This window comes from Cygnus olor, chromosome Z, assembly GCF_009769625.2.
Source record: "Cygnus olor isolate bCygOlo1 chromosome Z, bCygOlo1.pri.v2, whole genome shotgun sequence".
Classification (NCBI taxonomy): Eukaryota; Metazoa; Chordata; class Aves; order Anseriformes; family Anatidae; genus Cygnus; species Cygnus olor.
The window spans coordinates 29,535,727-29,553,664 of NC_049198.1; the positions used below are offsets into that span (position 1 = coordinate 29,535,727).

General features: G+C 38.8%; 1 protein-coding gene across 4 annotated transcripts; it reads left to right on the forward strand.

Moving 5' to 3' along the window:
• Positions 1-3,286: 3,286 nt before the first annotated feature.
• PDCD1LG2 (programmed cell death 1 ligand 2) lies at positions 3,287-17,345 on the forward strand. Of its 4 annotated transcripts, none has more exons than XM_040541695.1 (7): positions 3,287-3,453; positions 9,603-9,671; positions 11,402-11,764; positions 12,812-13,096; positions 13,684-13,826; positions 14,688-14,724; positions 16,902-17,345. In XM_040541695.1, exons 2-7 carry the CDS (start codon positions 9,617-9,619, stop codon positions 16,982-16,984), a joined length of 966 nt encoding a protein of 321 aa, XP_040397629.1. In that variant the 5' UTR covers positions 3,287-3,453; positions 9,603-9,616; the 3' UTR covers positions 16,985-17,345. The 4 variants fall into 4 exon arrangements, with proteins under 4 accessions (XP_040397629.1, XP_040397631.1, XP_040397630.1 ...); XM_040541696.1 differs by lacking the exon at positions 3,287-3,453 and adding an exon at positions 4,216-4,499; XM_040541694.1 differs by lacking the exon at positions 3,287-3,453 and adding an exon at positions 4,598-4,682.
• The last annotated feature ends 593 nt before the right edge of the window (positions 17,346-17,938 follow it).

A 17,938-nucleotide genomic window follows, 5' to 3' on the forward strand; every position in this document is an offset into this window, starting at 1 on the left:
TCTCAAACATAGGGTCTGATTTTTCAGTGGTCCTGTGTGGAGCCAGCAGTTGGACTTCATGATCCTTGTGGGTCCCTTCCAACTCAGGATATTTGATAATTCTATGATTAAGAGAAACAGTAGACAAAAGTATTGGTCAGGAAGAAGTGTTTTAGAAAGATTAATTTCTGCTGCTTTCACATACTTGCAAAAAGAGCACAAACCTCAGTTTTCTGATATCTTTTACCCTTGGCTTTTACTGAAAGTGTTAAGATATCAGACAAACTTAATTCTAATTGTAAATCATAGATCATGTTCAACTCTGGCCCTATGGACTTCTCTCCATCTTTCAAGTGTCCAGTCATCCAAGCTGTTGACTTCTGACAGCTGCCAAAGAGGTCACTAGGGTTTCTCTGGAAGAAATTCAGGCAACCCAAGAATAACTTTATGTGATAGGGCTTCACAGGATATGTTTACTGAGGAGATACTACTACTACTACTACTACTACTACTACTACTACTGGATATCAGTAATTTATAGAATCATAGAATCATAGAATATTCCGTTTTAGAAAGGACCCATAAGGATCATTGAGTCCAACTCCTGGCACCACACAGGTCTACCCAAATTTCTTTGAGATTGATTGCTCTGCACCAGGTAGGAGGTCTCAGTCAGACTGGAACTGTGATGCAGTCATCATACATCTTCCCAAACCAGCCAGGATCCATTTTGGGGGCCTGGAGAGGGCCATCCTGGATGACACACTTGGAGGCCCCTGCTGTTTGAAGTATCCTTGGGTGTGACAATTAAGGTGACATAACAACAAATAATTGATTGAAAGGTTTTATTGATAGCAGAAGCTATTTCTGGCAGAAACTGATTAAACCTTGTTGTTTATAACAGGAGATATCTGAACCTTGTTATTTTACAAGGGCTGAATGGCCCATAACATACAATGAAGAAAGAGAGAGAGGGAGAGCAAGTTAGAAAGGTAGAAGTAGAGGAGAGGTCTAGATCATCACCCTGGGTTCCAGTGAGTTCTCTGGTTGAGTTCTTGCTGTGCTTGCGAAGGTGGTGGGTGCACACATGGCGCCTCTGAGTTCTGCTATTTATGAGTCAGCCCCTACCTCCAGCTCTCACTTTGTATGCTAATTACTCCAAGCTTGTGTCCCAAGACCTTCTTGAGAAGGGGCTGGTGGGAGATTGCTAATGCCTTTCCTCCCCAAACCACCAGAACCACTGGCACCCCGATGTCTCAGATGGCTACTCAATATAAGAAAATAGGCCCCGGAAAAGTGCTATCCCACCTCCTCAGGATCCTATTTTCTAACCCTATTGTATCTCATGAGTGATAACACCTTTTCTCTGCTGAATGTATGAGACATGGGACAAAAGCCACAACTATTATTTGTGTTGACCTGGAGTAGAATTTTTCCAAGTGATGAGAAACGTAACTGGAGATGAAAGAGTATGTGTGCCACACCTGTAGCACCAAAGCTTCTGAGAAACCTGGGAAGAGACCACTGTATCCTCTTCTATGTCTCCCGCTCATGATATGGTCATAAATGAAAAGGTAGAGTGATGAAGTGCTGTATGGAGGTAAATAGTACCAAGTAACTGTACAATGCACACCCAGTGTGTTTGATGAGGTTTAACAGAATCATAGAATAACTTATGTTGGACAGTGTGGTGGTTTTACCCAGCTGGGCAGCCAAGCTCTCTCACACCATCTCCTCAAAGGGAAAGGGGGAGAAAATACCATGAAAAGAGCTCAAGGGTTGAGATAAGGACAGGGAGATCACTCAACAATTATCATAACGAACAAAACAGACTCAGCATAGGGAGGTTAGAGAAATTCATTACCTATTACTAACAAGCTAGAGAAGTGAGAAATGAAGAAAAACTAAAACCACCTTCCCTTCATCCACGCTATTCCACCTCCTCCTCCCAAGCAGCTCAGGGGAACGGGGAAATGGGGACTGTGGTCAGTTTGTAACTCTTCATCATCGCTGCTCCTTCACAGTCACTCTCTGCCCGTGCTCCACATGGGGTCCCTCCCACGGGATGCCGTCCTTCCCAAACTGAGCCTGCGGGGGCTGCCCAGAGGCAGCAGCTTTTCAAGAACTGCTCCCACATGGCTGCGTACCATGGGGTCCATCCCCCAGGAGCAAACTGCTCCAGCACGGGTCCCCCACGGGCGGCAGCTCCCCCCAGACACCGTGCTCCTGCATGGGCTCCCCTCCATGGGCTGCAGCTCGGGCCCAGGGACTGCTCCTGCAGGGGCTCTCCATGGGCCGCAGCCTCCTCCAGGCCACATCCACCTGCTCCACTGGGGACTCCTCCACGGGCTGCAGCGTGGAGATCTGCTCCATGTGGGACCCATGGGCTGCAGGGGGACAGCCTGCTCCACCAGGGGCCTCTCCACAGGCCATAGGGGAACTGCTGCTGCGTGCCTGGAGCACCTCCTGCCCTCCTTCTGCACTGACCTTGGGGTCTGCAGGGCTGTTTCTTACTCTTTGCTCTCTCAGCTGCTGTTGTGTGACATTTTTCTTTTTTTTACCTTTCTTAAATCTGCTCTCACAGAGGCACAAACAACATTGCTTATTGGCTCTGCTCTGAGCAGTGGCGGGTCCCTTTGGAGCCAGCAGAAAATGGCCCTTATCTGACATGGGGCAGCTTCTGGGTTCTTCTCACTGATGCCACCCCTACAGCCTTCCATTACCAAAACCTTGCTACATAAACCCTCTACAGACAGGACTTCTTAAATCCAATTGATCAGGCTTTGTCCTGTCAAGTTTTGTATATTACCAAGGATGGAGGTTCCACAACCCATCTGGGCACCAATGTTTGCTTAGCTTCTTTGTGAAAGGTTGCTTTTTTACAGATTGGGATACAGATGAAAATGGATGAAAACAAACAGCAAATGTATTCTGCAAATGTTAGGTAATCCCTTGAGGAAGTTTTTAAAAATTATTCTGGTAAAAATTAAGATGATATAACTTGGTGGTTTCAGGAATGCAGAACAATCCTAGTAAATGCAAGTTCAAAATCCAGGGCTGTATACTGCCCTAAGTGGGTATAAATCCGGTAAAAAATTATGAGTGTAATTAAAAGCATAATTTGAGCCTATAAACTCTGCATAATGCTTTGAATAAACTTGTTTGGATGCATGTTCTCAGCATTGAACTCAGAGTACTTTCGTAAAGAAGCATCAAAATGAAACTGGAACTGCTCATAAATTCCTAAGAAACTTGGTGGTTTCCTTTTAACACAGTCACTTGCTTTGTGGCATAAAGCTTGAATAAGAACACAAGCTTCATTGTTGATGCTTATGTTAAACTGGTTATGAGAGCTGGATGAGTAGCCATTGCTATCATGCAAATAGGATACAGCTGCTTTGTGTGTAAAACTTTGACAGTCCTCGCTGTTATGTGAACCTTCTGATTCTTCCAATGGTTGCATAAATACCCCATGTGAGTATAACACTGATAAAATGCAGATCTATATTTACTCTACTTCTAGCTGATGGACTGCAGATTTGCTCTAGATTCTTAACATTTGCTTAAATTAATTTTATTTTCAAAGGATTTGCAGGGAGTGGATTTTGAACCAGAGACTGGATAAGTCCCAGATCCTAAAACACAGGTCCATGTAACTTCAGACCTCGGAGAAGGAAGAGTTTTAGAAACTGAACCTGAGTCTCCAACTCAGTCTTGTGACTGTCATAGGCAAAGACAGAACAGTGGTGCTAGTGAACATCTATAACTTATGAACTGGGATGTTGCTGTTTGTAAATCTTTCATTCTGAATATCAGGGAAGAGCTGTAAGGAGAAAAAAACAAAACAATGTATATATTTCTGTCTGTATGTTTTTGGTTACTTTCATTTGGTTGTTATTAATGCCTTAGCATCTGCAGGGCTGTTTTGATTATACAACATGTCTGTGGAGTTTCACATTCTGCATTCCCAGGAAAATTCTCTCTTTTTGTAAAGCTGGAAATCACACTGAAATGTTAGCCTGTATTGTACAGTGCTGTTGCTAATAACTGGAAGGGACATATTCTCTAGAATGCACATCTGCATTAGTTTTAATGTAGTTAATGACATTTTCTTTAACAAAGATTTCAGTCCAATCTTATCCTAACCTCTGTGACAATTCATTATTTAATTTGAGATTTTATTAGTATTGCTATATTTTACATTGGAAAAAAAATGACAGATAAAATAGGCGCTAGTTGTATTTGCAATTTGTATACTGCAATTGTAGTGATAGGCACATGGTAAACAATGCAGTGAGAGTGAAAAGTAACAGCAAGAAACAACAAAGAAGGAACTGAGAAATGTTATCCTCTCACCTGAAAGCTGAAGTGAGATGGAGAGCATACTGAAATGATGCAAATAGGCTGTCACAGGTGATGTGAACTTCAGAGACGAAGCAATGGGCTAGTACTAGCTTGACTGCATAGTGAGGCAGACAAGGGACTGCAATAAGGGTGCAACAGCTGAGAGCAAACAACAGGTGAGAGGGCATGTGGGTGAGGGGTTACAGAGAATGAGGGCAGATGTCTGAGTCCATAGGACGGAGACTTAATGGGAAAGGCCTGAGAAATAGACTTTGAACAAATGTTAGCTTTTACTTTATTAAGATTTTTTTTTTTAAATAAAATACCTCAAATGGAAATAGAGTACATTCTGTATGCTGGTAAGATATAGGATAGATGTAGTTTATAGGAGTATCTAATAATGATATTATTATTATTATTTTAAATGAGATTTTAAGCTTAAAGACACAGAAGCTGGATCCTTTGCTGAATGGGAAAAAAAAAAAGTTTAGTCATTTCATGAGGATGTGGAAAAGCTTGTGAATTTTTGCAGATGTGAGAAGGCTAGAAGAAAGATTTGTGAAGCATATAAAAACACAGAAGACAAAAGAGTTTCAGTAGCAGAGAAAGACAAAGCAAACAATGACTGGAACCCCACAATCTTATGCAGTGTTACTTATATGTATAAGAAAATAGTATGTTTTCAAAATGAGCATACAAAAAATGAGCATACAACTCTGTTTCATGCAGGAGGGTCTGAATTACCTCAAAACAAACGAGCACAGGCATGAGAAGTGGTATAATCATATGAGCCTGGTATTGATATCATGCTTCCTTCTGGCTGAACAGAGCCCAGGTGTTCAGCTGAGTTTGTCTTTCTGCGATATTTCTAGAGTGCATTACATTGTGCTTTGTGATGGCCATAACTTTGCAGTACAAAAATACTGTGTGTTACCTGCTGCAGCAGCACGCAGTAAAATTGCAGGCACTACCAATGTGCTAGGCTGGTCCACAGGGTCCACCTGTCTGCAGTACCTACTTCAGAGGTACCAAGTAATGGTTTCTTAGTTCTTTAATCCTTTAATCTTTCAGACTGAAGTCTCAGCTATTATTCTGAACTTGCAAGTACTTTTGACTTCTGCTTTAAACCTGAAGACGAGCTTGGAAACATGTTTAGGTTCTCCAACAGTTCTGGTTCTTCTACTGAAAGATATGCCCTCGGTCTATAACACTCTTCTTGCTTAGTGCTGCAAACTGTCATTACATCAATGCTTAATGTGCATACTAATCATCCATTCTCTGGAATACAACAACAACAACAACAACAAAATTTGAAATGATGTTTCCAAGAAAGGGTTATGCATGATTTGTTAGACTGTAAGGGTCCTGAATCAGTGGCTGTATCCCGGGTTGTGTTTGTTTAGTGGAGAGCGTAAAGCAGGCTCTGTCCTTCCCAGGATCCTTTGTTATCCTTCATGTGGCAGTAAGCATAGCAAGGCTACTAAGCATTGGTGGTGCCAGGGGGTCTTCTACTGAGGTCTTGTACTAAGACGTTCCTTTTATCTGAGAAAAACACTGTGATCTTTCAGATGCATGGATGAAAGAAATAAAACTGAATTCACAGTTCACGTTACATGGAAGTAGACCTCAATCTTTATTACTTAGGAGTAGATTGCAAAGATGCCTGCTCTGGGTGGCCCTGCTTGAGCAGGGGTGTTGGACCTCCAGATGTACCTTCCAACATCGAACATTCCGTGATTCTGTGAAAATAGTCTTTGATTTCCATGTTCCTTTGCTTACCAAGCTTCTTGCAAATTCTTCATTCTTGGCAACATTGAGTGTTCACCCAGAATAAAATCCAGGAGGCATACATGTGCCAAGTAAGTCTATAGGAAGCATAGCTACATTAAGCTAATATCCCAGCTTTTGCTTGGTAGCTCCATGGCTGAATCAGAGTTTGATGTTTGAGTTTGAATCAGAGTTTTCCCATTTTGCCACCTCTTCTGCCTCATAAAAGCATCTTTATACCATACAGCTGCTAGGATAAGCACCTCTTTTTTTTTTTTTTTTTTTTTTTTTTTTTTTTTCCTGTCTAGAGAAATGAATGGAATCTATATAGAAAATGAAATAGTATGTTGAAAATAGTATTGTGGCCTAAAATACCTAACTTGTGATATTTGAAACGGGAATGTTGGGTCTAAAATTTTTGAGGGAACAAGAAACATCTTTCTCATTACCTGGAAAATTTAGGGAAACTGCTTCAGATTTTGTGTGATCTGGTGCATTCCTTTGGCCAAAAATTACTTCTGTTTTTACAGATAAGTGTTGTGATCCCTGTGGGTATGTCAGCTGGGGCCAAGACTCAAGTTATAGGCATGATCAAGCAAATCAAAATGATGAAACCTATACCTATTGTACTTTTGACCTAGTGGTGGGATTTTAGCAATTTGTTGTCACCTCCCTCAGGGTTTCACTCAGCACTCAGTAAGAAAATTTATCAGAATATGTTCCTTTTGGACCAAGAAAAGTAAAGCATGGGTTTTAACTTAGTACTTTCAGTAACATAAGAAAGCTATATAAAAAAAGATTACATTTCTCCATTTTCCCAGTCATATTGCCATGACTTTGTTTTCACTGTTCCCACTCAACTGGAACTGTTACAAGTCATAAAAAGTCATAATAGTTTTTAGATGTGTGGTGCTATGGTTTACATAACCTCAAAACTCAAAGCTTTCCTCAGCTTTGTTTTCACAATCACACAGCACTGTGTGAAAACTTGCTTTTTCTTCTGCAGGTTGGTCTGGGAAATTCATTTACTGAGAGGATCTGAATTGCTGTTGAAATGTCACACAACTTCCTCATGTTCTCATATGTGGATTCCAAATCCAGAACCAGTAGTTGCTGGTTTTTAGGGCGTAATGTTTATTTGTTGTATCTGTATGAAGTTGTAACAGACAGATGATGAATATGCTTTATAAATGGCCTTTTGCTGAAAGGAAATGCTGTTGCCATCTGAGAACAAGTGTTGCATGTGAACCTGTTAGGATAGTTGTGTACAGAGACCATTGCATGACAGGACATGCTGTACGTTTTACAAAAGATAGGAAATAATTGATTGCTGTTGTGTAACAGAATGAATGGCTGATACAGTCAGCTCAGATAAAAATACTTTCCAGTTGCTGGTGGAGATTTTTATTTATCTGTTTATCTTTTATGGGAATGTGCCAGGATGCCTGGTGCAGCTACATTATTAGTTTGCACAGGTAGATTGCACTGAGGAAGTGCAACGGGTTGATGCCTGCTAGTAAGATCATGGGAATAACGAAAGATTAGTGCAGATGCTTACAGATTCCCACAAGCATTCCAGGGCTCTGCTTTCAGTATAACAAATGAAAACATATTTCTCTGTTTGGCTTCTTCTACTTATCTATGGTGTGTGTTATGCTCTTCTCACACTAATCCTTCTGGTCTGACAAGACTTGTTCTTATTTGATAAATAATAATTATGATTTCCATCTGCTGGTGTTTAATTATGTATTCCTGTATTTTTTGTTCTATTCTACTACTGTCAGTAACATGTATTTTAAAAAGTCCCATCCACTATTTTATACCAGATATGTGCTTTGCACTTTCGATGTACCCAGAGGTATAAAAAGAGAGCAGATTCACCACAAGTATCCCATACAAGGCTAAGCCAAGGATCTAAGTGTTAGTGTGAGATACTGTTCCATTCTTCCTTCACTTCTTCGCCCTGTGTTCACCTGCTTCTAGGTAGGCTGTGTGTGAGCATAGCAGGAGGTTGAGTGTGGTAAATTTCTGTGTAGTACTAAATATGTGAAATTTAACCCAGCTGTAAAGGCACTACAGGATCTTTCTTTCTGCATTCAAGAAATGGAAATATTAATGCTGATACTACTTATCAGCTCCTTTCTCATACAACTAAAATTATCATGATTTATCACACATTGAATAATGTCATCTTAGTCCTCTGAAAAGGTAACTAGCTTTCATTTACATGTAATTAACCTGCTCTCTACAGTTGTCCATCCACCTTTGTGGTATCAACAGCTTAAAGTCTCTATTTCCAGGAAAAGTCCCCTAATATCAGTTGCTAACTTTGATAAAACCTTGAGGTACTGAAAGCTCAAAGGTGGAAGCAATCAGAGAAATGCAGCACCTGAGAAAATCAGAGCCAGAATGTTTCAAGCTGAGCTGCAAATGAACAGGGAAGTAAAATCTAAAACCTTCTCCAGTAAGCTCTGGGGAAGTCTAAAATTGTTCCTTCTCTTCTTTACTTCCTTATGCTGATTTCTGGATCTGTTTCAGAGATATCCAGAAAGATTTTTTTTTTCTTCTGAAGAAAAGAGAGATTTTTCAGACTATGATATGAGAGCTTGTTTGTTAAAAGTAATTCTTCATTCTTATCTATTGTCTCTTTTGTTTAGTAACAAATATCCCTAGGTTTTCTTGTTTGATTGTTTTTGTTTTAGTTAGGATGATTTGTATACAAAAGTTCTAACAGTATTTTCCTTGTTACTGGAAAAGGAAGACAGTAACTGTAAGACTGGACTTTCTCCTTTAAAGGCTGTTGGTTTACTGTCAGCAATGCAAGGTACCTCATACATGCCATGCACTACTATGTGCAAAATCAGCAGCACACAGCCCTGCTTTAATTTACCCCGCCCTGAGATTTCCAGTACCACATGTTGAGTGCCAGGTATCTGCTGGTTGTGAGGTTAAAGAACTCAGATAATAAACCCAGATAACAGGTATACTCAAAGAAGTATGCAAAACTGAGATGAAACAAAATCAGGATCAGTGATCTTTTTTAAGCTAGATCAGGTGATCTGTAAGCTAGATCAGGAATTAGTACAAGCAGTTAAAGAAGTCTGCTTGTGTGTGTTTATAATGCCCTGACATGTGAGAAGCCAAATGCTATTGCTTCTGTTATTCATAGGTACAGAATCTATATGAAGTTCGTGAGGCTGTTGTAAAAGTAATACCCCATCAGATTATTTAAGTCTGTCTGCAAGTTTCAGATATTGAAAACCTCAAGGATAAAATTGTAAAAATGCTTTTTCTCCCTTCACTGATATAACTCAGTAGTTCATATTCTGTGTATGAGAATAGGTTGTTTTAATCAGGATTTTCCTTGTTTCTAGTGGTAGCTTTTTTTTTTTTTTTTTTTTTTTAATAGGTGTGAGGTGTTCTGTAGGGTTGAAAGGCTTTTAGTGACAGCATTCTAGTACACCTCTGCAAGAGAAGGTAGCTGTTGTTAAGTTGCAATTCTTTTATTTCAGATCCACCCGAGAAAATGTTCCAAATCCTGACAATGCTGTTGCTGGAAATGCAGCTCTGGGTGGTTTCAGGTGAGAGGAACTGGACTGCCTTTCAATCTCATCACTAGGACCAATGTAACGACACAGCTATGCCCTCAGAGCGTGGGTTGCAGCATCTCCAGCAATAATTATGTGAATGGCTGGTGGCATCTGGGGCCTGTGCTTTGCAATGTCTCACAGAAGGCATTGGGTAAACATTGAGCACAGGACAGATGTCCATCACTTTCCATGATCATTCAAGAAGAAAGCATGGTGTGTTGGCAGTGGAGGTGTCCTGAATTACATGGCTGTGAGAAAGATAATGAGAAAACATCGTAAGCCAATTGCAAACTACAGCAACCTTATCCATCTATCCCTGTAGCAGGAGCAGCTTGACTAAAACCTACAAGGGGACCATGAGGGGAGAAAAATAAGTGAGGAACACTGCATATAAAATTGCAATAATTCTGTACCTGGCCCCTGGGTGGCCACCGTGCACAAAGGAGTTTGCAGAGTAAACTGGATTCCTTGTGAAGTGGATTCCTGGTGAGGTGGCAGTGCAAAATGGGGAATTGCAAGAAGAGAGCTACAGGTTCCCAGCCTAAGGCCAGCTGTAAGCAGCAAGAGCCAGCTCTGTTCCCCATCTGCACACTTTGTATTCATTGAAAAATTCAGTATTATTATGATTGCTAGGGATAAGTCTTCCTCTTTCTTTTTTCTAATTATCTTGAGCCAAATACATAGCAATGTAGACTCCTTATTTAACTTATCTTAGGTTAGTGAATGTTCTGTGCAGACACAAAATGACAAATAACAATATAAATGGGTAAAGCTTGGCAGTTCTTTATATGATTTTTCTGTTGTATTAAACAGTGTATCAACTGTATTAAATACTGTTGTATTAAAATGAATAAACATTGCTAATAGGAATTGAAGCTTTCCCTGTGAGTATTTCACAAACAGATGATTAAAAATCAATAAATGCATGAGCAGTTGCATGAACTTCTCTTTTGAATGTCACTGTCAGTATGACCAAGTGTTTCTGAATTAAATATACCAATATATGGCAAATCCAGTATAGAAGGTAGTAACAAGGTATATTGAATGAAGAATTATAAATAGCCTTCCTTTATCAAGTACACTTTAAAATGATAAACTATTCATAACAATATGAATTTCAGGTTTGGTGAATGGTTAGGAAAATTGTTTTGGCATATTTTTGTAATAGTGTTGTACATTTCTGAGGTTGTGTGGGATCAAATGATACTCACGTGGTCTCATGCTTGTGGAAGACCACAGTTTCTGCGTAGCAATTCTTGCATGTTACACTTACTTACCTCATGCAAATGTATGTGTTTCTCAGGAGTTATACCAGATTTTCACTTATTAAAAAATAAAAAAACTAAGCTTAGTATTTACATAATTAATTGTCACTTTTATGAAAACTTACAAGAACATACACATACAGATTTAATTTCAGAAAAGTGCTTAGTGTGTAATCACTAACTCAGCGTTAAATTAATTCTAAAATGTGGGGAAAAAAATTGCTTGTCTTGTCCTTATCTTTCAGACTCTGTAAGCAATACAGAATAGAGATGATTTTCTATAGATAAGACTGACATGGTAAAAATGCTAGTGTGAATGGGAATAAAAATGCTTAAAGCTTTCAGTCAAACTAGTAACTATATGCCCGACTATATGAAAACTGCTTGCCCAAGCTTAAAAAAATCAGAATGTATTTTAGTACAGCAAACAAAACATGTTTTCTTTTCCTACCTTAGGTTTATTTACAGTTGAAGTTCCTCAGCAGCTGTACGTTGCTGTGTATGGGAGCAATGTGACCATGGAATGCAGATTCCCTGTGAATGGCTCATTGAACCTGGGACTCTTAAGTGTTGTCTGGGAGCAGAAGAGGCAAGGTCAGTCAGAATCAAGAGACGTGTACACACTTCACAAGGGGCAAGCACTCCCTCCATCCCAGCATCATGATTACATGGGAAGAGCAGCACTGTTACACGACGAATTGAAATTGGGACGAGCTATCCTTCAAATTACCAGCGTAAAGGTCACAGATGCAGGATCATACCTTTGTCTTATTGACTACCAGGGCGCTGACTACAAGTACATTACTTTGGAAGTAACAGGTTAGTGGTTGAAAGACAGTGCGTGCATACTCATTGAGATGTCTCAACTAAATTCCTACAGACTAGCAGGAAATCAAGAATTGGCAGGAATTTGTGGCTAAGTCTCTCACCAAGATGCTGTGCTCAGCCCCCAGGTGCACCAAAGCACTTATCTCAGTGACAGCTAGCCCTTGGTTCAATGGCAGCTGAGCTTCTCTGGGGGCCCCTCCATCTTATCCCCACACCCTATTCTGTGGTCCCCCCACCCCACTGCCCTGTTGGGCCACCTCTGGCCATTCCCAAGCATTTTTCAGATGTGCTTTAATTCACCTATGAGCCCTGCTGAAAGTACCCAGGTGGCTAGGAATACCCACAGTGACTGCAGCTCCCGGGACAAGGACGTGATTTTAAGTGTTTATCAAAGCCAAATGGACATCAGCAATAAATGCATACATGACTGGATAACATTGCAGAACAGTCCTTCGAAAGGCCTCTGGCATTTCCCACCAATTGCTGTATGTCTGTGTGGTACGAGGCAGCATTTATTTCCCATGCAAGCATTTGAATAACAAACGTTGTCAAACACAAAAACAGACACAGCCATTTTTAAGGCCTATCTCATTCCCTCTGAGTTGATCTTACAGAAATTCTAAGTCCTTTTTGTTCTCATATGATGAAAATATGCCTGTTTATAAAGCATGGAAACACAAACAGTAAAAACAACCTTTTTCTTGAAGTGGCCTGAATGATTTCTTTTGTACTACAACTACAATTTTGTGTATTCAGGATGGGGAAATAGAGCCCCATGAGATTTCACGTATTTCTTCTGTGCTGATGAAATACAAATCCAGTGTTATTTGCTGCCTTGGACAGAGTAGTGGAGTAAGCCCTGTCACTGTGGGCCTGAGAAGGATTGAACTAATACTACGGAGTTGTTCTACAAAATTTCCTTTGCCATTTCAGTTACAGACGCAGATGTACTATGACAATAAAGGGAAGGTGGGAAAGTGAAGTGGAAAAATTAATATTATTGCATAAAATAATTTCACTCCGCTTGTTCTTATGCAGCATCCTACAGGATAATAAACACTCAAGTAATGAGAAAAGGGAATGAAGAAAAGTTTGTTTTTATATGTCAGTCAGAAGGCTTTCCTCTGGCAGAGGTATTCTGGCAAAATGAGAAGAACATCAGTCTCACTGGGTCTGCAAATACCACCTACATGCTGACTGCAGATGGCCTCTACAATGTCACCAGCGTCCTCATGTTCAAGCCAAACATGAGTGAGAACTACAGCTGCATTTTCTGGAATAAAGAACTGAATGAAGAATCTTCAGCTCACTTTTCCACTTTAGGTTCATATCACCTTGAACTTGTATGAGAGAGAGAGGGAGTGTTGAAAATGATTATGTGCTTTGCTATATACATCGTGACCTATTACCCATCACCAGAATTTGATTCTAGCAAGCAATGTAATACTGATGCTCTGGAAAAGAAACAAGTCAGTGTTATTTATGTCTTTGAAACCTAGACTAGCTCACATCACAAAAAAACAGCCGATCATTTTCTGGTGTATTTTAGTTTTAGGGTGACTCCCATTATTTTGCTGATTAATTTTTTTAATCTTCATGGCTGTCTTTCCTGATCTAGACTTCTAAGTAATCATTCTTCAAATAGGATATAGATAAATTGCAGTAGTGCTTGCTCAAATGCCATGAAAATGAAAGACATGACTCGTGTATTGCAGATATTCTTATAGTAGTATTGCAGAATGAAGTATTCATAAAATGTTAAACACCACATTTTGATAAATGTTAAGAATCCTATGTTCAGTCAGAGCAAGACTTTGGAGAATCAGAATTGGTAACTTTATAAACTATTCCTGTTTGTAAGTTATAAATTTACTTTCTATTCATGTTTGTTTATTTATTTATTTTGACAGCTTTATTGAGTACACTGTACAGTGGACAAAAATCCCTGATCTTATTTATCATCGCCACATGTGTGATAGTAACAGTCCTTCTTTCTGCATTCATAATCTTTCAAAAGAGAAAATCGTTCAAGAAATGCCATACCAAAAAAAAGGTACATTTTACTTCAGACAGTGGATTTTTCTCTTATTTTTTATTTTCCTGTGAATGAAATCTTGGAAGTTTTAATAACCCTAGAAATGCTTCTTGGACTTTGGCCACATTTTATTTCTAGAGAAACTCTGTTCCAAAATGAGATCTTGCCTTATATGAGCTGGGCTTTATTTTTCTCACCTTTCACTTAGGTGAGACGAGGTGTATGGATGTATATTTTTATTTGAACATCTACAGTTCTGTAAAGGATACAAGCAAGTTTTGACTTGGGTGAGGAGGGCTGTAAAAACATAGTTTGCTGATACATATTTTTTTCATCCATACCAACAAGTTGACAAAAGGCATTAGCTCTCCTTACAGCCTTTGTCTTGCTGTTATTCATCTTGGCTACGAAGGCACCATAGCTACAACACTTGACATAGAACTTTTATTTACAGCCTTCATTAAGGCTGTCTAGCTAAAATGGTGTCCAGCTGTACTACGTTGTGGAACTATTATGTATAGTGTTTGTTTTTTTTCCTGTCTTGAAAGTGCAATACTTGAAACTTAATAATGCAAACAGGCAATTATTTTAGTATTTTCTTACATATGAATGGACTACAATAAACTCAGACAAATGTAATTATTGTAACAAAATTAGATTGACAGAAGCTTTGCTATTAAGTTCTTCAGAATTTGGTCCAAAATTTGTAAAACAAAAGAACTGTAGGGAATTATATATATTTAGTATGGATTAACAATAAAAATTTAAATGTGTTTAAAGCCCTAATTAATATAAAAGTTTGTTTAATTATAGCGTCTTTCAAATTTTGAAATGTTTAAGTTTTTTTGTTTACAAATTTGTTTACATTTACTTCAACAGACGGGAAAACTGAACCCTAGCCTGACAGATGAGAACAGTAAGTCATAACTTTTTATGTTTATGGTTACAGTTTTTTCTTCCTTACAGGTAAGAGCTATGTAAATCTATAAACAGCAACTTAAATAATGCTACATCAAATTAGAGGCTAGTTTTAAATTTAAACTTTTCTTAAATTTTCTAAAACTCTAGTATCAATACTCTTTAAGTTATAAATCTAACTTAATGACCTTCTCACATTCTATGTAAAAATAATGAATGTTTATTCCCTGCCACTGATAGCCTGCATATATATCTCTGTGTACACTCCTATACAATAATTGCTGTTCTAGTATTCTCAGTTGGGTAGGATGCACAGGGAAAGCTGGTTGTTTTGGAAGGCATAAAGCTTTTTTGTAGCAATTGTCTGTTATGTTTTTGGCTCAAGCCACAAGTTTTGTCAGTAAATAAAATGACATCCGATTTCTCTGGAGCATTAGATGATCTTCTGAGCCACTTCTCGTCTTAGTATGTGACTTTCCTAGACACCCAGGAATTATTACATGGCAAAGGAAAGGTAATTTCTAATAGCATCAGGATGCATGTGACTATCCTGTACTAACACTGAACTGGAGAAAAAAATAAAAGAGAAAAATAAATCTGTAAAGCAATATAAGAAAGCTCTTAAAACACCTACATATATAAATCACTTTAATTAACTATAAATAGAAGTCTGATAGATTATTGTATTGTCAGGAGAGAGGCTGTGGTCAGTGTCAGTTACAGTGATACCAGGTACAGCTGTAATTCCCTGGTGCAGCCGCCAGGGATGTCTATTGAGGACTGCCCCAAGGCTACCTGATGTACTCCAGGAAGACAAATGACTACCCTACCGCTGTGCAAGGGGCAAAACTGGAGCAAAACTGTGATACATCTGATGGAGGACCTGAGGAAATAACACAGAGTGGTTTCTGGACACACAGAGAGGTTTGGGCTTTTCCAAGGACAGGATTTACTTGAGAAGCCACTCTGGTTTCTCACTACTAAAAAAAAAAAAAAAAAAAAGCATTGGAAAATCACCAGGTTAAAAAGAAAACTTTGTAGGAGAAATAAAAACTGGGAATTGGAGATGGAGAATGACATCTTCACTGACTTCCATTTCACCTCCAGTCATGGTGCATGCCTTTCACCCTTAGCCATCCCACCCACCAGCATCAGTAGATCTCATACACAAAATGACACTTTCAGAAAAGCACTTTCACCTGTTCACAAATCACGACTTGCTGTAGTCAAAGGCCCTTTTTCACTTTCCGTATGGTGGTGTGAAACTACAGTGGAACCAGGCCATGTGCAAATGAAAAGTTTGAGGCAGGCAGTGTTTTGGAGGACAGCTCTGGTGCATGCCCAGACATAATTTCAGTGCACGTTGTCTGAACACAGACTGGCTTTCTGTGGCTTTTTGTGTTACTGTTGTAGGATTTTTTTCGCTTTGTAAGCATTGGTCTCCTCTTAGCACTTACTGAAATGAAGAAATTAAAGGAGAGGTAGCTGCTTTTTGTGGTTTTGTTTTACTTCTTCATTTTAATGACCGAAAATCTTTGTCATATGACTTACTGCATGTTGCACAAACATTTATATTTCTCAGCACCATATATTTTTAAGAAACACTGGAAAGAACCTTTTTTCCATGATGAGTATGCAGTTGAAGCACAAAAGCCACAGATACTTTACCAGAGAGCCTTGGAAATGACCCACATGGCCTTGGTTACAGGAACAAGGATTGTTCATGTTATCATTTTAATTTACAGCTTGAGCTGTACCAGCACTGAAGATGCAGACCGTTTTACCTCATCACTGAAGTCCCAGTTCTGCAAACATTTCTTCAGCTGCACAGATTTTACTAACAAGCATTCCCGTGGATGCTATCTAACCAGATTTCAGTTTTGTTATTTCATTTGCATGACTGATTGTCAGTGACAGCTTTGACATAATAGAAAATACAGAATTTGGATCACAGATTAGAGAGAGAGAATTCTTCCCTCTAAAATGATTGCAACTGGATGCCTTTAGAGTTAACAGCAGCTTTAAGGAGTCACTGTACTTCAGCATACCCAGAACTCACATGTAATGAAGATAGGGTCCTCAGTGTTTATCACTCAATTGTTAAAATCAAGTGATTTATTTGCTTGTATTATTGTAGATTTTAAAAGTAATGCTTTTTCTTCTTCTTTTTCTAAGGAGATGACTATAGCCCTCAAACTGAGGCTGCATACTTGTCAACTGCCACATTTTCTGAAGACAGTGGGAATGTGAGTCTGTGAGAACTCCTCATCTCACATGCTGGAATTTGCACTTTTTATATCTGTTTCTGAGGACTTCAGAAGAATGTTACAGCACTTTAGCTTCAGATGAACAATGAACTTGTGGGAGTTTGTTCGCACTAGATTAATGGACAGCTGTGCTTCTTCAAACACAGTATCCTGAAGTTACTGAGAATTGTGCTGTTATTAAATATGGTTTACTACTGGGAAAAGGTTTTCTGAGTGTCTTTGATTCACTTTATGTTTGGGCATATTGTTGCTCAATGAATTTTTTTTCAAGAATGCTTTTGTTAACTGGTATGGTCTCATGAATGTGGGAATTTAAATAAAGGCTGTACATGCTGTCCTGTGTCTAAACATCTTTAATGTGGAGACATTCATATGCAAGTATCTCATTTCCAAACCTTCTAACATATTAAACTGGAAATTAACACAAGTGCCCACCAGCAAGGCAATATATGGAACATATTTCATTTCACAAAACCAATGGGAGGTTGAAGTTAAATCAAAGTACAGACATTAAAAACAAATAAACAAAACTAAACAAGCAAACAAAAAATAAACAGTAAATCAACATTATATCATGGAAGCAAATATTAATGTAGAGTCTATGTAAAACTCTATAAGTAATCCAGGTGAAAAACTATGAACTGTGATGCTGTAGCTACATGACAATAAGGAGTTTTACATCTGAGCTGATTACTCAACAGAATTTTATTTAGGAGGAATTCAGAAGCAAAAGTGAAAATGAAGTTCAGCCAGATTTCCCTGCAGATTATATTTAAACAGTAATTTTAACTTTTCTTAGAGGAAGATATGAGCCTTTTCCATTCCAGGCACTTATCTGTTTTACTTCCCATTACAGGAATGCCTAAAAATACCTTATTTAACTCTGAATATATTGCATGCTGGGTGTAACTTCTACAATACCAGTTTTCAAAAAATGCAACAACT

What these genes read in the sequence shown, in the direction of transcription:
- PDCD1LG2 (XM_040541694.1), top strand. Translation starts at nt 4,604, where the DNA reads ATGTTAGCTTTTACTTTATTAAGATTTTTTTTTTTAAATAAAATACCT. An exon ending in CATTACTTTGGAAGTAACAG is followed by an intron (nt 11,765 to 12,811) that starts GTTAGTGGTTGA and finishes GTTCTTATGCAG; the next exon opens with CATCCTACAGGATAATAAAC. An exon ending in TAGCCTGACAGATGAGAACA is followed by an intron (nt 14,725 to 16,901) that starts GTAAGTCATAAC and finishes TCTTTTTCTAAG; the next exon opens with GAGATGACTATAGCCCTCAA.